Source organism: Lepidochelys kempii, chromosome 8, assembly GCF_965140285.1.
Source record: "Lepidochelys kempii isolate rLepKem1 chromosome 8, rLepKem1.hap1, whole genome shotgun sequence".
In the NCBI taxonomy this organism is placed as follows: Eukaryota; Metazoa; Chordata; order Testudines; family Cheloniidae; genus Lepidochelys; species Lepidochelys kempii.
In genome coordinates this window covers 92,402,649-92,426,292 of record NC_136387.1, presented here as the reverse complement: position 1 = coordinate 92,426,292, position 23,644 = coordinate 92,402,649, and the positions used below count along the sequence as shown (strand labels likewise).

Genomic DNA, 23,644 nt, shown 5'->3' with positions numbered 1-23,644 from the left:
AGCCCAATTCCAAGCTTTCCCAAGGCTACACTGAGTGTCCGGCTCTCAGACCTCTCCTGGATTGACACTCTATAAAGCAAAAAGACGAAACCCGTTTTTCTAAGTACACAGCACGGAAACACAGGTAGACAATTGCTCAAGCATAAGGTTTTAAGAAAACCTATTTCTCAGATGAGAACATCACATAGCTTCACAACAGAACATGTACATTTTCATACGAACTAGAGGTACTCCCCATGGGACAAGAACGTCTGCGTTTTAAAGCAGGGAAGATAGAGTTACGGTTGTAAATTCAGGGTCTAACACGGCTTTAGAACACTGAATACCAGACTCTACGATATATTGTGCATCCCAAGTAATTTCAATATTAGTAACTTCATTTCTTTCAGTTCTGACCCACAAGCTTTTAGGCTAAGATGTTCCAAATCCCACTGGAATTGAATGAGAGTTGGGCACCTAACTCCCCTAAACTTATTTGAAAATCCCACCCTTTAATCTTAAATGTAAATGTCACACCCTAATAATGACACACATTAAACTTTATGCAGATAAAGAATGTTACTGTTACCTCCTGCCCTAGGAAACATCACACACTTCACCACCATGTTATGAATTAAGCAGAACAGCAGCTATGCAACCTGTTATTATGACTATCTATTTAGCACCATTGATGCTCTGCAGATTCCCCACCCCAAAGAGTTTACAATCTATGGGCATGATACTGCAGCCGCTCACTACCAAGTCTAATGCATACTCCCAAAAGCACAGTATCCCACTCACTTCGGTGACTGTTCGTGGAATATGTGCTGACCTGACCCTGTAAAACATCCCTCTTTGGTATGGGCGCTTAAACACATGCTTATCTTTCAGCATGTGTTTAAGTCCCATTGAAGTGAATGGGACTTAAGCATGTGCTTAAAGTTTACACCATGTACTTAAAGGTTTTCCTGAATTGAGGCCCATGCTAAGTAAGGTTTTCGGAATTTGTCCCTAGAGTAAAGACAAGAACAGGAGACATCATTAGGGAGAGGGGTTGGGGTTGCAGAAGAGGAAGCTAAGGACAATAAAATCATTAAAGCACTTAGGTGAGTCTTCAGGGTCAGTTTTGGGCTATTTTCTGCAATGCTAATATATGAAGACTTTAGTTTATAGCCCTGCTTGAATGACCCACTGTGGATGTGCTTAAAAAGTCTCACTGGTTTGAAAGAGTCTATCAGTTCTAGAGAGCGTTCTCAGTTATGAAGATAGAGAATTCCTTTAGAACCAGTAGAATCTTTCAAACAGGTGGATGTTCTTAAGAGTGACAACTTTCCCATTTTCTTGATTTAAAATCTCACTGAAATCATCTATCAATTTTATCACCATAATCAACAGTGTTCAAAATCCAGATGTAGCCCTTCATCCAAATATTGCTATCTTTATAATGAGTGGATCCAGAATTCCAATCCAGATATTCTCAGGCTTTGGGGTTAGAAGTCCAGAACTACATCAGTCTCTGAATTCTGAAGCTTGAGCTCATCTCTAAGTATCAGAGACAGAGCTCTGACTCTACATGGCCATTTAGTTTTATTTCAAACCCAGCAACTTTATTAACATTTCACTCAGGTATAAGATGCAGCTGTTTCTGTTTTTGCTTCCTCTTTTTTAGAGTATGGAGAGTTATTAACATGATGTAGTAATTAGCACATCACCAATGTTCAGTCTGTGAGAAATTTGTCATTGGGTGAAAAACGGAACTCATGAGAATGGTACAGTAAGTATTTGTTACAACTCTTTTAAATACTGCAGCACCGGCTGCAATGGCATGTTTTCTCCGGAGCGGAAGTTTCGGAAAGCTTGATCAATTTTCAGAGGACTCCGAGATAGATCATAGATGAGGTTGTAGTTGTGGATTAGACGCTTTGCTTTTTCCTTTTCCAGCATGCCTACATTTAAAAAAAAAGACTTTAAAAAAAACTGGTTCATTTTTCTACAGATTATCAACTCATTTCCTTCAGCAAAAATCAAACACTTTGATGACTCTTGTTCCTTATTAGAATATGGTTCCCAGATACCATAAAGGTTATAGATTCCCCATTTATAGGAGGGTCAAAGAGGCATGAAAGAAGCCATCATAGTAAATTGTTACTTAGCATGTACTCAAAGCATGTACTTCATTTTGCCAAAAAGCCAAAGACCACCAAACCAAAGAGGACTTTGGTAAAACCTGCAGAGCTCAGATACTGTGTGATGGGAGCCAGGTGAATATCCTGTTCCATCAGATAGAAGTGATCGGACCCAAGCAGACAGTACAGGGAAGAAGCCTAAATGTTAGCACATTTGATTCAAGCTCATCTTTGAGCACTGTGGAGTGTGATTCATATGAAGGTGGGGAAGTTACAGAAAGGTCTCATAGCAGACCAAGAGCGTATGTTTAGCAAAAAACAAGGTGAAACAGAGAGATCTATGGAAAATCACAATAAACTCCCTGGATAGGAAATTATTGAACATTCAGAGCCAGGGAATAACCAACAAACAAACCACTGTGGACTGGTCACCAAAAGGGAACGGTTGAGTCTTTGCCTTTTCCTGCCCTGCCTAACTGTGCCAGTGAAATTCTTTCTTTACTGGGGGGTGGCGGGGGGGTGTTTGTGTGACCAAAAGTGAAAGAGAGGTATGTTGTTATGTACAGTCTCTGTTATGATACAGTTGTTGCCTGGCAAATGTCTATACATTAATCCTGAGGACACTGGCTAAGCATCAGGTATTTAACAGCTTGGAGATTGGCCAGTTCTTAAACATTAAGGCTCAGCCAGGAGGGGAGGCTATGTTAGGAGGAGGCAGGCCATTTGGGCACTAGGCAGTGTGGATGGTGCAAAACCCCTCTTGCCTACTGGCAACAACCCTTGTCCTCAGCCTGCCCACTTCACCCTGTTGTCAGTTCTTCAGCCCTCCCTCAAGCTGGGAACTAGCCAAGGAGCTAAGTGGATCTATCAGGAGGACATCTGGTTGGTGGCAGGGAGAAACTACAATGGAGATGACAGCAGGTAACTTGTAAAGCCAAAGGAGCCACATATGTGCACCCAAGAGCAGATTATGACCCTCCTGACTTTCAGACCCTTCCTTCTGGCTTCAATCGTCATTAATATTTTTCTTTTGAGATGTGTTTATTCACAGGCATTCCTACGGCAGTCACTGGCAGGATATTCAAGTGCACCCAGCACCCAGCTGACATTGGGCAGTATTATTACCTCTATTGTACATATAAGGAAAATAAGTCCCAGAGACTTTCAGTGACTTGCCCAGTATCATGCAAGTAGTTCATAGTGGAGCTGGGAATAGAACCCAGACTGACATCCCTCTGACCTTGCGTGTTTTAGAAAGCGAATTACTTTCAAATAATAGCTCTGATCCCTTACTCCTGTGGGTGGTCCATTGAGTAAAGTCAACAGGCTGTCTTTTAAAACATTACCTGTGTTTTTTATATCACACAAATAAAGAGCTCTTTCTAGTTTTCTGAACCGGTCTATCCAGGCCTCCTGCTCTTCAGAGTCACTGGAGTCAGTCGGACTGAAGAAAGACTGGATCACTGGTCTTTCTTTTCCTTCAGTGGCAGGATAGTTTCGAGACCAAGTCTTGTAAGCAAGAATTTCATGCTCTTTGGTGTTTTCCTGCAAAGGAAAGGCCTGAACAGTGTGAATCAAAGACTAACCACGAATAGTTTTCTACAGAGGGAAGATAGAGTTGATCCCAGGGAGAGGAGAACTGAGATACAACAGATCTCCCTAGGCTGGTGTGACGCCACCACAAGGGTACACTCCTCCTTCTCAGTCTGACCATCCTTACTTGGAAGAAAAAATGTAACAAGTTCCCATCATTGCCCAGAACTCACTTAATGGGTTTTCTGATAACCAGCTTCCCCACTTCACTAGGACAGTTGCCAGTGCATTGCATTTCAGTGATTAGCTACAGAGCATAGTTGGCACAACAGGTTATTTTCAAGCCTACTCACCATAGTTTAGAGCTGTGACCTGAAGACAGCCAGCATACGTTTGCCAACTCTGTTCCCTTCCCTCAGTTCCTGCCTCTTCCCTGGCTACTGAACAAATTAGTCAAATTCAGTTTTTTTCTTTGACCACCCTCTCCCCATTTTAACAGTTCAGACAATGGCTATTTTTAAAGTTATCTGTGAAGTTCCTCTCTTTTCCTTCAGCAAGTATTCCTCTGAATGGCAGAGTCTCATGATGAATGGCTAATTAGCATCCTGTTTCCACTAGGGGTGCCATAAAAGCAATTTGTTATGCCAGAAAGGTCCCCACTCACAGTAATCCATGGTATGGTGCCAAGTGAAAGAATGAGGCCTACGGAGTAACTGGTAGCACTGTATGGGGTCTAAAGCAGCGGTTTCCTCCACACGAGAATTCTTTTCAGTCAATGGCGAGTACAAAGAAAATTAAGTCCCTGCTGTTCAATCACAAGTCGCTACTAAGAAATTTAAATGGAAACTTAAGATTAAAACTATTAGCGACAGTGTCATGCTGGGTAAATGGCAACCACAGAATACTTTTGTGTTTAAGGCAGCTATGAACACCACAGTCGTGGGCTTGGTCTAGAGTGTTGTCTACCTCCGGAAATAGCCCCAACTCAGCCATTGCTGAAGCTGCACTTGTGCTGACCCCGCACATGTAGACGTGGGGGGGTTGGATTCACTAACTGAGGTTGACTTCTGCCCAGTCAGTAGCCTTTGTCTATGCTTCCAGGGTATGCACTGGTGCGCTGCACTGACTGCTGACCACCAAAGGCCGAGTCAGGGCAATTTCCAAGTCTGGATACCCTTAAGACATCCTCGCCAGCTGGTAGAGGCTTCAGCAGAAACACAGCCCAGCAAGTGTTTACCCTCAAGGAATAATGGGCCAAAACTTTCAAACCTGGGAGTGTAAAGATAGGCTCCTAAACTCACAGTGAAGTTCTTAAATATGGATTATGGAGCCCAGATCCTTAAAGATGTTTAGATGCCAAAATCCCATTGAAATCACCTTGATGACCAAATATTAAATCACAAGAAAATTAAAAACAAAGCAACAAAAAAAATCCCCTGTCCTGGGATGAAACCCAGTGACCTTGGAGCTCTCCCTTCCCACAGGCATTCTCCTCTCTGTCAATTGATAGTCATGAAGGGATGGGTTAAGGAAGCTAAGCTGTGATTACTCCATTTCTTACCAAGGAGCAGGTATTTTTTCATAGATTCATCAATTCCAAGGCCAGCAGGGACCATTGTGATAATCTAGTCTGACGTGCTGTATAACACAGGCCAGGGAACTTCCCCAAAATAACTCCTAGAGCAGATCTTTTAATAAAATATCCAATCTTGATTTAACAATTGTCAGTGATGGAGAATCCACCATCACCCTTGGTAAGTTGTTCCAGTGGTTAATTACCCGCACTGTTAACAATATATGCTTTCTTTCCACTCTGAATTTGTCTAGCTTTGGCTATCAGCCGTTAAACCATGTAGCATCACTGCACTTTTCCACAACCTCACTTGCAATAGTAGTCAGAAGACAGCTCTCAGCCAAGACATTATTTCCTTTCACGTGGGCTGCCAATATTGATATTATTTTCTGAAGTGTTTTACAGCAGGAAGCAAATATAGAGAGAGGCTGGGTCACTTTTAATAATAATAAATAATAACAAAAATAGCTAGCTCTTATGTAGCACATTTTCACCAGTACATCTCAATTTTGCTAAATTCCTTAACTGAAAAACAATGTTTTCATTTCTGTTGGAATCTTAAGGCAAAGTACTGGGAAAATAACAGTTTCTTCGAAATGGCTACCAGAAACAAAGGCTCTTCTCAGTCCATTAGATTTACATTTCAAATCCTGTCATCTGTGGGTGAAGATCATTATCTCTCACATACAATGACCTTAAGACATTGACACTAACATCATGACCACTCCTTACTTTAATAAGAGCCAGTATATTGTTATTTTCCATGTGGTCAGTTGCACCTAGCTGCAGCATGACAGAATTCCAATGGGAAAGTCAAAGATTCTAAATGGCTGTGCACCAGGCCCCAGAAAAGTAAGCTTCATATCAATGTTAAATGGGAACACAAAGGAAAGACTGGGGATGTCCTTTCTCGTTAAGTCATAAGGCCCCAATTCACTAACTTGTGCACCTTTAAGCATGAAAGTCATTCCACTGAAGCCAACGGGAGTACTCATATGTTAAAGTTACACATGGACTTCGGTGCTTTGCTGGGCTGAGTTTTAGGGTATTTAGGCACAGGAAAAACCATTGACTTCCGAAGGCACAGGATCTGGCCCATGCTGTTGACTGGATATTAATATTTGGTTTATTAATTAAAAAAAAACAAGTTACAGACTTGCCTTCTCCATTGCAGAGACCCTTATATAAAAGATCATCTGTAACATACCAACCAAAGATAGGTTTCAGAGTAACAGCCGTGTTAGTCTGTATTCGCAAAAAGAAAAGGAGTACTTGTGGCACCTTAGAGACTAACCAATTTATTTGAGCATGAGCTTTCGTGAGCTACAGCTCACTGCTCATGCTCAAATAAATTGGTTAGTCTCTAAGGTGCCACAAGTACTCCTTTTCTTTCAACCAAAGATATTTATCAGCTATTTGGCTATATCCGTTCTATTGAACATACCAGACGGGCAGCCACATCATCGCTGATTTCCTCTTTGAATTTCCCTAAAATGGAAACATTCGTAAGAATTTCTTGCATCTACGTGCTCCATAAAAATAATCACAACAATGGGTTTTGGAAACGATGAGCCTGATGCAATGCTCATTGAAGTCAATGGAAATAACCTCACTCAAGCACTGGATCAGGGCTTGAATAAACATGAAGGACTATGTCACCAACACTTAGAGCAATACACACTTTCAAGTACATTTTTAAAATATGAGCAAATGCCCAACTGGCCTGGCTGTTACTGATGATCTCGATACTCAATTTGCCCACCATTGCGCGGGGAACGAAAGTGCTACTTTTAGTTTTTCAACCACTCTAGTAAGTTAACTTCTCTCAAAGGCAAAAGCTTCCCCCACTGTTGAGAACCAGTTCTGTTCTGCTGTGCAAGTGAGGTGGTCATGCACCAACTCCGTGAATTCAGTGAGTATCTCTGGAGGGGATCCCTGTGTGGGACTTTGAAGGATTCTCCAGCAACGGGGTTGGAGCAGTCTCTACAAAGCACCTTCAGCTTATGGTGAGAAATCCCTCCCCCTACTCAAGTGGGTCACACAGGAATCCAGTCTCGCTGCAGCCAATCACAGCAGAAACACAACTGGTCAATTGTATGGTATCTTTCATGCAAAGCAACCACAAAACGCTTTGCAGGCAGTTACGTTCCAACTGATGTAAAGTAGGTAGGTTACAGCTCAAGCCGAGTGAACTTCAGCAAGGAAGCAGTCAGAATTGTGTTGATGTTTTGGAGTAAGTGCAGCTGGTCAAAAAATTTCACGCAAAAATATTCCTTCTGGAAACATGGCTTCATCAACATTTTGGGTGAGGACACAGCAATGTGGACAACATTGTTTGTAATTTTCCAATCATGAGAATTAAAACAAAATATGTTGCCGTGTTTAAAGGCTTCATTTTGAGATTTCTGATCTGAAATATTCTGCCACGTTTCATCCAGTGAAGTTTTCCAATATTTCCACTTTCTGGGCCGATTCAGGATGAAACCTAACTTTGGAATGTCAATGTTTCCTGTCAGAGAAACATTCCATTTCCTAGCCAGTCCTAACAGAACGATGGTTGGCAGACCCATTTGAAGGAAATTATGTCAGAACTACAGGTTTCAGAGTAACAGCCGTGTTAGTCTGTATTCGCAAAAAGAAAAGGAGGACTTGTGGCACCTTAGAGACTAACCAATTTATTAGAGCATAAGCTTTCGTGAGCTACAGCTCACTTCCTCAGATGCATATCGTGGAAACTGCAGCAGGCTTTATATATACACAGAGAATATGAAACAATACCTATTCCCACCCCACTGTCCTGCTGGTAATAGCTTATCTAAAGTGATCATCAGGTGGGCCATTTCCAGCACAAATCCAGGTTTTCTCACCCTCCACCCCCCCCACACAAATTCACTCTCCTGCTGGTGATAGCCCATCCAAAGTGACAACTCTTTACACAATGTGCATGACAATCAAGTTGGGCTATTTCCTGCACAAATCCAGGTTTTCTCACATCCCCCCCACCCCCATACACACACAAACTCACTCTCCTGCTGGTAATAGCTCATCCAAACTGACCACTCTTCAAGTTAAAATCCAAGTTAAACCAGAACATCTGGGGGGGGGGAGGGGGTAGGAAAAAACAAGAGGAAACAGGCTACCTTGCATAATGACTTAGCCACTCCAAGTCTCTATTTAAGCCTAAATTAATAGTATCCAATTTGCAAATGAATTCCAATTCAGCAGTTTCTCGCTGGAGTCTGGATTTGAGTTTATGCAAGGTTGCTTTGGGCAGAAAGGTAGAGGAGGGCACAAAGATATGGGCCAAAACACATCTAAGTGTTGCCTGGATACTGTAGAAACAGTGTGATAATAAAGCGCCCACAGAGGTTGCCATTAATGAAACAGCAGCATTTGCCAAAAATTACTACCCAGTGATATCTAAGAGATGGCCACCATTTCCTGTTCTAAATACAGGGAACTAACTGAGGCATGTCAGTTACCATTGTGTTATAGCTGTTGGCGAACAATGACCTTTTAATGGAAACACCTGTACATAATTTTCTACAGTCCTGCATCTGTTTCCATGGAAATGAAACCAGGCAAGGCAGCTGAATCTGAAGATTTTGATTATGCAGATTTCAGCTGTGGCTACCAGCTGGGCTCTGTGAATACCATTTTCCAAACAGCACCTGCCACACGTTAGGGTTCCATATGCGCCTAAAGTCTCCAGAGCCAGATTCTGCTACCAGTTACACATATATAAATCCATACTGACTCCACCTAACACCATGGAATCACTATGGATTTACATTGGATTTATATGAGTGCAGGATCAGGCGTTTAGGTGTTGGAGTGGGTGGAGAAGGATAGAGTTTTAATGTTAATTTAAAAAAAATCATAAGGAGTCATAAAAATTCTTTTCCCTACTTTTACCAGATATATTCCCTTCTCTGTGGGGGGAACTGGCTCAAACCCTCATTTTGTTACACAGTTTTCCAGGTACACTGAATACAAAGGCAGTCGACTGTCTCATAACCCTCATCTATCTCAATACTTTGCATTGGTGAATTCTGTGCCTCGCTTCATTGCCTTTCGTATAGTTTTATGGGAACTTTTTTTTAAATTCAGGATTATAGACAGACATACAATGCAGCCAAGAGTGGGGTTAAAACTCCTCTTTCTCCCCCTCTCTTTAAGGCAAAATCTGGCCTTTGTACATATCCCACTTCCCCTGCGTCATATTCTGTGATGACCCCATGCAATTCCAGTGATAGACACACTTCAGGACAGAATTTGGCTCAGCCTCTCAAATCCTACTCATTACCATGGCATCTGGGTACCTATCACTAATTTGTTACCAGTGGTGTCTATTCCCAGCTTCTAATCTCTGTTACCATCTTTTATTTTACTGCTGTATGTGTCCTATCCTGCACATGTAAAATGTGCAAGGATTCGGAGAGGCCAGTTTTTTCCCTAGTTTTAGTTCAGGTGTGTTCACTTTCCAGAGCTGGCCAACTACAAAGGACTGCACATACTGCACCCCATCAAGAGATTATATCCAGGCATACTCTCTCCTCTCTGTCCCCCACACCTATGCATACCAGTAAGTTGTCCCCTATGCAAGGGGATCAATGTCTAACAGGCTCAACCCATCCCTGTGTTTTCACAGTTACGCTGTTACAGCTTAAAATTCAAGCGCTTGTACACGATTCTCTGGCTAAGTACTGTAAATCAGTTCTCTTCCAATACCTGCTTAATAACCATCTATTTGGAGATTACACTGATTTATGCACAGCAAGATAGATTGCAGCATAACATTTCAATGGTAGGAAAGATGAATTATCACTATGAATGAAGGGTGTTTATAGTTCAACAGACAGCTGATTTGTCTCCAACCAGATGGTTATACGTTCATGTCCAAACTTAGAACCCTGAATATGCTCCTATGCTATGATTATGATTGGCTGAACACAGGGTTTGGCCATCATGTGAATATTAAAAACCCCATAACACTTTCTAAAGATTATTAGATTAGTGTAGGTTTCAGAGTAACAGCCGTGTTAGTCTGTATTCGCAAAAAGAAAAGGAGTACTTGTGGCACCTTAGAGACTAACCAATTTATTTGAGTGTAGTGTCCCTGTCAATAGCTCACAATCCAGCCTTCATTTCAGCTTTGAAAAACCAGAAGCAGAAAGAAGTAGCCTCAAAAACCAGCTGCCTCTATATAAGCAAACACATTCATTAGTAAAGCTGGGCCCGAATCCAAATGATGGATCCTACCTAACGCATCAGGGTCCTTCAGGACATTCAAAATCTAAACGTGGAGCTGAATCCAAATTTTGCAAATAGTCATTAGCTGAACCAAACCCCTCCTTACAAACATCCCAGACATGTTGGGGTTTTAAAATCTGGATTGGGATATAAATTTTGTGGTTTGAGACAATCTTCACTAATTATTCAACTAGACTTTATATTATTTATTTATATTATATTATTAATAATTATATATTATATATTATTCAAGTCTTTTTAAATGAATATTTTTTGTTTCACACTACAGTTTGGAAATAGCTTTTCCAAACAGGACAAACTATAAGGAGGTATTAACATCTCCTAAAAAATTTTGAAAACACAGCATTCCACTTTTTAAAAAAAAAATTCTGTCTTCATCCTGGTTTTTCTCTTTAAAAGAATCTGAAATTTCAAAGCAAAACTCACCTGAAACAAATCACCTTTTTCACACAAAACTATGGTCCTGAAATACAGCTCAGGTTCACCTGATATATTTGTGACTACAGCCAGTCAAAAATTCAGTAGAACCAAAAGGAATTGGTCAGTTTGAAGGAAATCTACCTGTGTTTTTTCAGCCAAGTTAGAGCAGGGAAGAAGGAGACCACATTAAGACAAATGAAAGAGAAAAAGCAAACTAGAGTAATTATCAGGGCCCAGTGAATTTTTGTAAACTATTGTGATTATCTATGCACATAAATGCTCTGGTGATTATCTGTGTGCATAAAACATGTGCCTCTCAGGAATGCACAGTCCAGCTACTGACAGCCAAGAATGTGCTAATTAATTGTCTGAAATAAGCTCCGGACAGGAAGCTCAAAATTCAGAAGTGAGTCAGTGTGCGTGGAAGAATCTAAAGGAGTCAAAGCTGGTGGGATTTACAGTTGCTTTTAGCCCCCTCAGTGTGCAAGTTACTAACAGACTCCCTCCGAATTAAGCCCATTACCCAGGTGTCACTTACACACCTTAGAATTTGTCCCTGGAATCTGAGCGAGTCTAAACTAGTTTGACTCACCTACCAAGAGACTAGAAGGGAGGACTGGTAGGAGCAAAAGCAACTAACAGGAGAGTGTAAGTAGCTACAAATGTAAAAGGTAGGGCTATTGTAATTTACGCCATTTGCACTGCTCTCTGCTATCTCTTGGCATGTAAAATATACTTAATCCCATGTACTCCTCTCCTAATCTGGCTCATTTAGGCCAAATTCTGGATTTACTTGCCTGTGAGTCACTACCATGAATTTCAGTGAGGGCCCCATCAATACATCCAAGTCTAGAATTTGGCCTGTCGCATGTAGGAGGAGCTTGGAAGGGAAATCTGCAATACGGCTGCGATTTGCTAGCATTTTGCAGGCTATTGAATGAGCAACAGACACAGGCAGAATACACATGTTCTGAGTGAGGCTGATTACACTGTGTGATCAAGGAGAGTGTTAAAAAAGTACCACTCATCAGTAAACACAGGAAAAGATGATTGAAAATGAATCCCTGACGGCACCCAAACAGCGTAGGTAACTGGAACAAGAGAAACACGTTGAAGATTTCCAAACATGGGCTACCTCACTAGAATATAGAGTCGGCAGACTCCCTGTGCAGATGCGCCAGCCAAATGGAATCTACCTGAACAACAGATCCTTAATTAGTGGCTATATTCTCCCTGAAACAATGCAAATGGATATAAACTGGCCAACAGGAAGTTTAGACTTGAAATTAGATGAAGGTTTCTAACCATCAGAGGAGTGAAGTTTTGGAATAGCCTTCCAAGGGAAGCAGTGGGGGCAAAAGATCTATCTGGCTTTAAGATTAAACTCGATAAGTTTACGGAGGAGATGATATGATGGGATAACATGATTTTGGTAATTAATTGATCTTTAAATATTCATGGTAAATAGGCCTAATGGCCTGTGATGGGAAGTTAGATGGGGTGGGATCTGAGTTACCCAGGAAAGAATTTTCTGTATTATCTGGCTGGTGAATCTTGCCCATATGCTCAGGGTTTAGCTGATCGCCATATTTGGGGTCAGGAAGGAATTTTCCTCCAGGGCAGATTGGAAGAGGCCCTGGAGGTTTTTTGCCTTCCTCTGTAGCATGGGGCACAGGTCACTTGCTGGAGGATTCTCTGCTCCTTGAAGTCTTTAAACCATGATTTGAGAACTTCAATAGCTCAGACATAGGTGAGGTTTTTCGCAGGAGTGGGTGGATGAGATTCTGTTGCCTGCGTTGGGCAGAAGGTCAGACTTGATGATCATAATCATCCCTTCTGACCTTAGTATCTATGAATCTATTTATTTTGCCATTGTAAATACGGGCCTTGTTTTCACAGGGGCCGAGCACCAACAGCTCCCAGTGATGTCTACGTAGTTGCTCAGCACCTCTGCATGGAAAGGGCCTGATTCTGCATTGACCTGCACCATGTGTTATTGTTTGCACCAATGCAAAGTGAATGTAAAATATTCTCACGATTTGGTAGCAGGTTACACCCATTTGGGACTGGTGTAAATGCCTACATAAGGTGTCAGGCAGTGGAGTAACAGCCCAATGTCTTCTTTGAAGCCAGGATGACAATTATTTTCTAACCATAATGGAGCCAGATTCTCAGCTGGTTTAAATTAGGGTAGCTCCCTTAAGGATACTTGAGTGACATCAATTGATCCCAGCTTCAGATCTGGCCTATACTCTGCACTATTTCTTCATTTTCTTTAAGTTGAAAATTCTGCAACAGCAACTGGAAAACCGGAAAAACTGGAAAAAAAAGAGAGGTTACATGCAGCCAAACAGGTGAATGCATCAAACTAGTGAAATTCCTGTACTGTCAGAATGAATCCAGGAGTGGGGATTTATTATGCATAATTTTCCTTTGGAGACTATACATTGTACTGCTCTTTAAAGTGAAGAGAAACATTTACTGAACTTGCTTTGGTGGTGGTGGGTTGTGGGATTTTTTGTTGCAGTTCCAGACTTGTGAGACCTTTTCATTTCTTAAAAACAAGGCCAATGCTCAGCATGGCTCTTTGACAGGGTGGCATTATCAACAGCAGGACACTTGTTGGAAAAAAGCTCACTATGTAGGATGAAGATATTTCAGGAATCTTTGGTCTTGGAAAAGGTTGTATTTTCAGGATGCTTGTTATATCTCATGGGTGTGATTTAAAGTGACAGCCAAAGTGACACTTACCCAAAGGAACAGGCAAATTTCGAATCGCATCAGAATGATCTTTCTTGAGCAACTCCACAAATTTCTTCCACCTGCATGTGCAAACATTTTAAAAGGAAATATAATATTTGAAAACAGTCCCCCAAACAAAACAGTCCCCAAAGTCTGACTTCTGAGATCTATGTAATGAAGGTCAGAGACATCATTAAAAATAAACAATAAATTTATGAAAAGGTTTTTTGAAATAAAGAAAGAAATATTATTTATTTATTATAAATATGCAGCAGAGCATACCACAATCACCAGCATGAAGGTTAGCTTGTGTACATAAATGTAATACATCACATGATACACTGGCTACACATTCAGGACAACATTTTCCAAACGGCAGACTCTGTATTTGCCAGTGCATTTTGGAGCTCTGTGATTTTTAAAAATACTATCTATCTATAACTGACACAAAGGATGGACACAAACTTTGCTTTATGGGCCACATCCTCAGTGGGGAGAGTTGAAATTAACAGACCTATGCCGATTTCCACCAGTTTAGTTAACCTGAGGTGGCTTTTTGGTGGTGCTACAAAAGCTTTATCTCCCCAATCCTGTAACTTCCAGAAACTGAACTGATCCCCACATTTCTCCAGGAAAAATAAATTAAAGAAGAGAGGTAGAAAAATCTGCATAGAAATATCAGGCATTCCTCCTCCAAGCCCCCATTTTTCTTTTTGACAAGTTACAGAGAGGACATAACTTGTTCTGCTTTGTTCAACAAGGCTAATCTCACGTGACTGTAATCACTCATGGTGTTTTATTGATTAAGCACATTTAATCAGAAAGTGGCTTAGAGCTAGATTCCTGCTAATTACTTGAGAAACAGCCCCCCGAATGACTTCACAATTGGACTGCAGATTAGAATGGACAGTATATACTAAAACAATGATTCATGCATTCAGCTTCCTAGATTTATTTTATTTATATTGGATTTTTTAATCTCTAAAGAGACGTAATTCAGTCTGTGGGCAAGTGGCGTTTAAAGCCCTTAACAAAATAGCTTTAATTTAACAGACAAGGCCTTAGCCAAAGACGGTATGTGTGTGGAAGAGTTTATCCTTTACAAATGTAATTCTTCACTGCAGGTCATAGGAGTGAAGGTGCCCTATCTCACACCGTGCATGGATGGCTTGTACAGCACGGAAAGGTAAGCCTTGAGAAGTCCGTGCTTTGCTGAGAGCCAAGAGAGTCCTGCTAAATCAAGACATGAGAATCCATACAAAGACTCCTCTACAGTTAGGTTAAGGTCTGTGTTGCAGGATAAGGGCAAATTAGCCTCGTATGGGCGAAGGTACTTTGATTTTGTTGTAAGGTTCTCCTAAGTTCTGCTGATGTGAAAGGGGCTTTGGGTTGGTTTCTTCCTTCCAGTCATGCTATGAGGAGCTCTACCCTGTATCTGTGACCAAAGTCAACCCGATTTTGACCTTATAACTGGCAGGGATCCCAACGAAGAGTGGGACCTCAAGCTCCCAGGAAGGGGATATGGAAAATCACTGAGTGATCTCCCATTTCAGTGTCTCTACCAGAGCGAAGATTGGGCCAGCCTGTGAATTGCAAGTCTCCATGACACACCTAAAAACAGGGAGATGGGAGAAGCCCACGCACAGAGCAGCTGACTTTGTAGCTTGTGTGCGAGGCTGACCCTGTGCAATCAAATGTCTATTTTAGAAGGAATTATCAAGTGCGGATGGTATTAAAAACTTACTGTATTTTGCCTTGTTTGCACAAATCATGGTTGTTGAGCAAAGCTTCCAGCAATAAAGAAATTAGAGTTAGTCTATGCTTCTGGCAAATGGTCTCAATCTGGAAACAAGATAAAATTTCCCACTGAAATTTGGGATATCATTATCTTCAGCAAAGCAACTGAGAGGAGCAGATTTTATTATAAATCCAGGGCATATCACAGCCATCAGCTCCGGTATAAAAGATACATGGCAAAGTGTTTTCAAACAGTCTAGTAAAACAGCATATACACATAGAATCATAGAACCATAGAAGATTACGGTTGGAAGAGACCTCAGGAGGTCATCTAGTCCAACCCTCTGCTGAAAGCAGGACCAATCCCCAATTAAATCACTCCAGCCAGGGCTTTGTCAAGCCTGACCTTATAAACCTCTAAGAAAGGAAATTCCACCACCTCCCTAGGTAATCCATTCCAGTGCTTCACCACCCTCCTAGTGAAAAAGTTTTTCCTAATATCCAACCTAAATCTCCCCCACTGCAACTTGAGACCATTACTCCTTGTTCTGTCACCTGCTACCACTGAGAACAGTCTAGAGCCATCCTCTTTGGAACCCCCTTTCAGGTAGTTGAAAGCAGCTATCAAATCCCCCCTCATTCTTTTCTTCTGCAGACTAAATAATCCCAGTTCCCTCAGCCTCTCCTCATAAATCATGTGCTCCAGCCCCCTAATCATTTTTGCTGCTCTCTTCTGGACTCTTTCCAATTTTTCCACATCCTTCTTGTAGTGTGGGGCCCAAAACTGGACACAGTACTCCAGATGAGGCCTCACCAATGTCGAATAGAGGGGAACGATCACATCCCTCAATCTGCTGGCAATGCTCCTACTTATACAGCTCAAAATGCTGTTAGTCTTCTTGGCAACAAGGGCACACTGTTGACTCATATCCAGCTTCTTGTCCACTGTAACCCCTAGGTCCTTTTCTGCAGAAGTGCTGCCTAGCCACTCGGTCCCTAGTCTGTAGCACTGCATGGGATTCTTCCGTCCTAAGTGCAGGTCTCTACACTTGTCCTTGTTGAACCTCATCAGATTTCTTTTGGCCCAATCCTCTAATTTGTGTAGGTCCCTCTGTATCCTATCCCTACCCTCCAGCGTATCTACCTCTTCTCCCAGTTTAGTGTCATCTGCAAACTTGCTGAGCATGCAATCCACGCTATCCTCCAGATCATTAATGACCATATGCAGTTGTGACCAGGACTGAGCCTTTTCTTCTTGTGAGCCTGACTCTGCAGTCATCTAACATGTTAAACTCCATGTGCAAATTCTGCAAGCAGAATCAAGTGACTGTGCAAAAAGATTACCAGCAGATCTTATTAAGAATTAGGTCTGGCTGAAAATTTTCCTTCAAAACCATTTCTTGGATGGAAAATGGGTTTTCAGGTAAATGAAGGTTTTCACAGAAAGCATCCAATTTCCTTGAACATTTTCGTTTTGTCATTGGAAAGCTGAAAACCCCAAAGGTTGAGCAGATTTGGCAGTTTTCTGCCAGACATGTTCAGTTTTTGGTTTTTTGATAAAACTTGAAATTTTCGGCAGAAAAAAAAATCCCATTTTCCAACCAGCTCTACAATAATTCTTAAACATAACTCATAAATCTATTTTTTAAAACAGACGAGCTCAGAATTCTGTGTTGAATACCCCCAAACTGAACAACATTCAACACAGATCATCTAATTCGTCCCTTCCTCCTTTTTTCAGATCTGTGACACCATGGCCCACTGCTCGTTACTGCCTCCTGAATGGTATGAAGCCTCAAGCATTCACTGTGCTTAGAAACTCACCTCAGATTCACCACTGAATTTCCAAGGAGCCAACCTGTAGGCATGAGGCACGTCATTTATCATTCAAAATGATGTACTGTTTTCTAAAGTCTTTCTATTATTTTAACCCCATGGGTGTCATATAGGAATGCTCTAAACTTTACAGAAGCCACAAAGTATAACAAATCCAGGATTTAGCTTTTAGCCTCTTCAGCCCTCCCTCTCTTCAGCTCTTCCCACTCCACACACTTTCAGTTTTTTACCTTAACAAAGACATGAGATCACTGCTGTTGGGATACTGCAGAGCAGTAACCAAAAGCAATATAAGCCCAGCAAATTCTGCAAAGTATCAAGTGTTCTCAACTCCCATTGACTTCATTGGTTTTCGAGAGTCTTCCCACTTCTTAAAGTCTGTGTCTCTACATATGTCTACACTGCACTAAGAGATCTGGGGCTGGCCCAGGTCAGCTGAGTCATGCTCGTGGGGCTTGGGCTGTGGGGCTATAAAAATTGCAGTGTAGACATTCGGGCTCGAGCCTGGGCTCTGATCTGGGCTCTGATCTGGGAGAGGGTCCCAGAGCCTGGGATCCAGATCAAGCCTGGATATCTACACTGCTGTTTTATAGCCCTCCAGCCCGTGCCCTGTGAGCACAAGTCAGCTGACAAGGGCCAGCCACCAGTGTTTAATGGCAGTGTAGACATATCCTTTTAGACCAGTTCTGCAGGATTCACATTCTTTTCTTATTTTTAAGCATAAAAATATAGCTTTGAAATACATTCTGCAATAGTAACAGGATCTATGCATATAATTGAAACAAATTGTCCATCAGTGGCTTTAAGTGTATACACTGCTATTAAATGACAGCGGTCTACCTGTGATTACATGACTAGACTGAACCCTGTTCTGGGGCCTGTTTACCTCATATAGAGAGAGGAGGCCAGAGAAAGAGTTATCTTCTTTTTGAAAACTCAGGATCAGTTTCTCCATGTCTAGTTCCCCCTTATATTCCTTCAGTATTTGCTTCAAGATCTGCAATGGGTCTTTGGGAGCCAGAGCACTGGAGGATCAAAATATACAGATTACCACAAAAATAATACATTATACTTTACAGTTCACCTTGTCCCACAAAGGATCCCAAAGTGTTCAACAAGTATATTGCCCTCTGGTAATATAGAACCTCTGAGGTGTTCTGGGGCAGCTGTTGAGCTGATCACAGCAACGCAACAAAACAGGCTTGGGTAGGAAGCAAAGAAAAATAGCAAATCCAGCTAAAATGCCGTGGTAAGGAAAACATAATGACCTAAACTGGGTTTTGGCTAGATTATCAGGCTTAACGCTGTGATTCATTTGAAAAATGCCTTAAGTTTTTTTAATGTTATACATACCTCAGATTTTTTGTTTCACCTAAAAGAGGGTACTTCCAAATACCTCCTGTCTACATGCTGGGGCATGGATCAAGACTGACTCAGAAAGAAGGAGAGCCATCTACTGAATCACTAGTAATGCTTCCTGGGGTTTCCTTGGAGGTTTCCCATTCAGTAATCAGCCAGGCCTGCTGTTTTTAGGGTCTGATCAAAGCATAGGTGAGCTGATGTGGCTGAAGACTGTATATCATAAATACCAGCCTGACCTTTGCCTCAGGCTTTTTCTGGTAGAGCATAGCTTACTACATGTGTAAATAAAGTCACATACATGTGTATGGCTCCTAACTTTGTAACATTGTTGGTACCGCATAATGCTGCTGTGCCACATAGTGACTGGAATGTACAGTAGAAGGGGATGGCTCAGTGGATTGATAATAGAGCAAAAGATAATCAATAACTGAGTTTTTTGATTGTCTGTCAGTTCCAAAAAAAAAAAGAAGTAAAATAAAATTATTTCAGGTCCACCCACAATGAAAAGTTTCTGAAATTTTCAGCAAAGTGAAAAGTAAAAGAAAAAAAAATGTTTTGGGTTGAATGAAACATTTTGTTTGTCCCAAAACGTAATGTTTTGTTTTGATTTTGAGCTTTTTTTTTAAAGTTTTTTTTGAACAATGAAATAAAATTGAAGGAAATTCAAACAAAAAGTCATTTTGAATAAAAAATCAAAATAATTCATTAAAAAATATCAAGACAAAAAGTCCTTTTCATTTTTTCATAATTTTTGTTTATTCAATTAAAATAAATTGGTGAGTTTGACACAAATTCACTAAAGGTTTTGATCAACCCATATCTGTATTTTTTGCTGAAAAAGAGTTTTGGTAAAAACTTCTCCCAGCTCTACAAAAGATTTCACCGCTTGGCCTCAGGTTCTAAAATCCAGCCTTGGTTAACGGTGACAGAAGTCTGTTGCCCTCTGTTGGCTGCTCAGTGGACTATAAGCAATGAGATCGTGATCTCAAATCCAATTTCTGGCGTGCTGATGTTCACATCACATAAGATCACAGTCTCTATCAACACCCTTGTTGTCAATTTCAGCAGTGTGATCATTTGCACTGACAGTGGGAGCCTGCCTCATCCAGGTAAATTATGTTGATGGGGGAGTATGTACTGTACTTATTCTGTGCATAGAGTACTTCAGTCTTCAGTGATTTCAAAAGAGCATTTATCTCATACATATATCTAATCTATCTATCTTATATATACACACGCAATTACACACACAAGGATAAAAAAGGTAATTATTAAAATTGTCTCTAATTGAAACTGTTTGCCTTGCCAAGGTTAAGTAAAGGGGAGTCTGCATAATCTCAAATGATCCTTCTAGCAGTATGTAGTATAGGTGATCAATGACCCAAAACACGTAGTGGTTTGAATGGATGCAAGAGAAAATCTGTGCTCTTCTACACTATGTAAAATGCTTTTTAATTTCATAATTGAAGAACCAGTTTTGCTTTCAGAATCCTCAATGAAAAGAGCAGGCTTGAAAACATTCTGAAAATACAACACCTACAAGACTTTTACCAAAGAAAAAAAGAGGATTTCTCAGATATTTTTCTCATTTGTTTAGAGTAATAAATACATTTAGAAAAACAAAAATAGAACCTTTTGCTATGATCCTTTAAAGTTACACTCTTTGCTTGAAAACCCAGATCACATGTCTTGATATTCTGCATTTCAAATGCTGCAGCTAGTCTTAGAAACTGAATCAGCTTTTCAGAATTTACCTTAAAAAACAGATAGGTATAAACACAAGCAAAGTGCATAGGAAAATGTCAGTCTGTTATAACCTCTCTCATAAATTGCATCTTCCTGAGAAAATTAAAGTGAAAGTAAAGTGCTTTAGGGGAACAAAATCACATTTAATTTTACTTACAAAGTTAAAAGGTATCTCATACGTGAAAAATATTGGATTTGTGCCTTTTTATGTTTGTATATGATGTATAATGAATCCCCTGAAATGAACAGTTAAGACCACTGAAGTCAATTGAAATCAATGGGAGTCTTTTCTCTGACTTCACTGGACTTTGGACCAGGCCCTTATAGGCCAGTGGAGGGCAAGAGGAGAAGAGGAAGACAGGTCCCTAGGATTAGTGGATTAGCACCTGAGCATTTAGTGGGATAAGAAAGAGTTTGGCAGCAGGAGGTTTTGTGTGTGTATGGGGAGATCTGGCAGGAAGAGCTGGGTGAGGGTGTGCGTCGGAGGACTGATTTATAGGGCTACATCAGAAATACTCAGTATTACAGAAATGACTCCATGAGACAAGGGCTCCCCTGTGCCTCATTCAGCATACCCCTAACAAGACGCAATACCCACTGCACCGCTAAACTGGCTGAGTACTTGCACAGCACAGCCTGCCTTCCTGCTAATTGTTATTTAGAAAGTGCTAATGTTAAAACTGAGGAGCAAATCCTACCCCTGTGTCCCCTGCAAAAGAGAAGACACCATTTGGGGGGGACGGTGAAAAGGGTGCAAAGTAGCTTGTAAATGCTATGACTGGTATGGGAGAGAGTGGAATATATTGACAGTGGTCCTAGGTGCTGGAACTAGGAGTGCTGCGGGTGCTGCCACCCCCTGGCTTGAGGTAGTAACAACAACAAATACATGGTTTCCTCCTTCAGCACACCTACTATAAAAATTGGTCCAGCACCACTGGACGTAGTAGCATGATACTTAGCACATAAAGCGCAAGGCGGTGGAACATCAGGACCATTCCCTAAAAAAATACACATCTCTACTACCTGACCTGAAGAAGAATCTCCATTCGTGGTTGTGTTGGAGCCAATGGGCGGGATTTGCAAAAAATCAATGCTGGATTAACTCAATTCCCTTTCAAGTGAAGGGTAAAACTTCCAGAATTAAGACAATGCTGAATGATTCTGAAAATCCCACCTGATTACATCTGTAGTTCAATCACTATGGGCAGTGATACATAAGCAAAATTGCCAGTATATTGCAACTTCCTTTCTGCTGTCAGTTACTGTAATCAATCACAGTAGCAACACTGGAGGCATATTAAAAGACAGAAAATGTCTAAAACGCAGAGGTCGTTTTGGCCACATTTGCTGATTAATCCTCAAACAAAAAACAAAGCCTAACATACGAGCATGTCTAAGCTAAGGAAGTTACTGCGTATTAACCTCTCTCTTCTATTTACTTGACTTGCATGGATAAGTAAAAAGGAAAAAAAAAAGTGAAAAAGACTAATTGATTTTCCCCCAGTTAAGACACCCTGATGAACATACCAATTCAGAGTCATTTGACTCAGAAAACCTCTCAAAGAGGAGCTTGACAGTTGGTAATTGAAGAGGGACTTCATGCTTCAGAAGGAAGGAGCTCAGCTGCGACTGAGGAAGAAATCCGGAGATGGGATCCAGACTCTTAAGCTCTCTCTGCAGCTTTTCTAACCCGGCTAACCTAACAGGACCCAGACTGAGCTCATTTCTGACGAGAGCCAGGAGAGAATCCTCTTCCTCGGGTGACTCCATTGGCCCTTGGCATATAGTATGCTGGAAATCATTTAGAAAAGAAACATCTGATTATCTAATATACAGTAACTCAAATGAAGAATGGTAAAGCAGATGGTTGAAGGGAGATTGCTTTATAACGTCGTTACAATGGCTGCACTGAGCAAAACAGCAGGCTCAGTCCACTCAGCCCCCTGGCTGCATGCTAAAGCTGTGCAACAGGGCTAAAGCTGCCCTACATGGACAGCTGAGGATTCCATCTGCCACAGAGGAATCCTGGGATTGCACAAAGCGGGCAAAGCTGCAGTTCCCCTCTTTGGTATAGGGGGCATGCTATGGTCAAACGTTGGAGGATGAGAGCCTGTGGTGGTTTCCAGATTCTCAGATGCTAGTGATGTAATTTAGAGCAGCCCTACAGCTGCTCTCAGTTACACCAAAGGCTGTTTTGTCTGGCTCAGGATTAGGGAGATAAACAGGTGGCTTAGAGTCCCCTGCCCCCTGGCTCCTTTCCCGCTCTTTTTCCTCACTTATTCAACGTGTAAACTTTGTCTAGCTGAGGACTGAGCCCATCATTAGCAGGCCAACACTTGAACAAAATTGTCATTGAAAATATTTAATAGATGACCAGTTGTGGCAATATTTCACTACATTTACCTGGTGATGTCCTACATGTTGTCTTAAAGACCAAGCTCTAAGAGATGGCTTTTGGAGGGCATGAATGTAGGACAAAGACTGATCTCCTGATGGGACAGACACACAATGAATATTTGGTGGTTTTAAAACCTTGAAGAACAAATGTGGAATTAGACATAAGGCAATCAAAGAAAAACAAATAGTTGTGTTCTAAACAAAATATACTCTGAGTACAAATATTGACATGCAAATATTTCATCATACAAAATATATGCTAGTTATTCCTTTTTAGAAAGCAAACATGTTTAAACTCCAACAATAATACATCCTGAAGACATATTTAACTGGAACAGCTATTAAATTATACCTCATTTTATTAGTATAATTAGCTCGTCCAGCTCTGAAAACATTCCCCTACCACTTAAGATGAAGGAAACTCTCCATCGGCTGTTGGCATTATAGTGCCTATGACTCATAGATGTGCAGTTCTAATTCCACCTAGTAGAAGGCAGTGGTGCTCACAAACACTAGCCAGTTTGTTGCAATCATGGAATGCATTCAACTTTCCAGTAGCAGGGTTAGTAAGTCTCATTGTTTAGTATTTCATACTGAGCATTAGAAATGCTCTCCTGCATGAGAGATTAGGGTTAACAGTCCACATTATTTTCAGCAAGAGATTAATTAAAGCCCAACATTTCTAAAAGCAAGCTGGCATAAATGAATCAGTTCATTGAACAAATATCTGAACGGATAACATGTCTTTCCTTTATTCCTCTGCTGAAAGCTAAACCTATCCTGATGCAGAAAGAAACAAATGCCAGGAGCTGCCTTTTGCAATAGGTTTAAAACAAACATAAATGATTAGCTACTTTCAGTGCTGATAGTCCCCAAATATTACCCTTCCTTATAACTACTGCACATACTGACAGGTTTC

At 41.0% G+C, this 23,644-nt stretch overlaps 1 protein-coding gene across 1 annotated transcript in view; it reads right to left on the bottom strand.

The window, feature by feature from the left end:
* Positions 1 to 1,764: 1,764 nt before the first annotated feature.
* Positions 1,765 to 23,644, bottom strand: part of C8H1orf87 (chromosome 8 C1orf87 homolog) — a 31,942-nt gene continuing 10,062 nt past the window's right edge. The window contains exons 3-11 of the mRNA XM_073358251.2: positions 22,732 to 22,860; positions 21,856 to 22,119; positions 20,215 to 20,336; positions 18,107 to 18,245; positions 15,392 to 15,489; positions 13,657 to 13,727; positions 6,656 to 6,699; positions 3,452 to 3,665; positions 1,765 to 1,925 (exon numbers count right to left, since the gene is read on the bottom strand). Coding sequence (XP_073214352.1) covers positions 1,765 to 1,925; positions 3,452 to 3,665; positions 6,656 to 6,699; positions 13,657 to 13,727; positions 15,392 to 15,489; positions 18,107 to 18,245; positions 20,215 to 20,336; positions 21,856 to 22,119; positions 22,732 to 22,860 — 1,242 coding nt within the window. The remainder of the gene's footprint in view (positions 1,926 to 3,451; positions 3,666 to 6,655; positions 6,700 to 13,656; positions 13,728 to 15,391; positions 15,490 to 18,106; positions 18,246 to 20,214; positions 20,337 to 21,855; positions 22,120 to 22,731; positions 22,861 to 23,644) is intronic.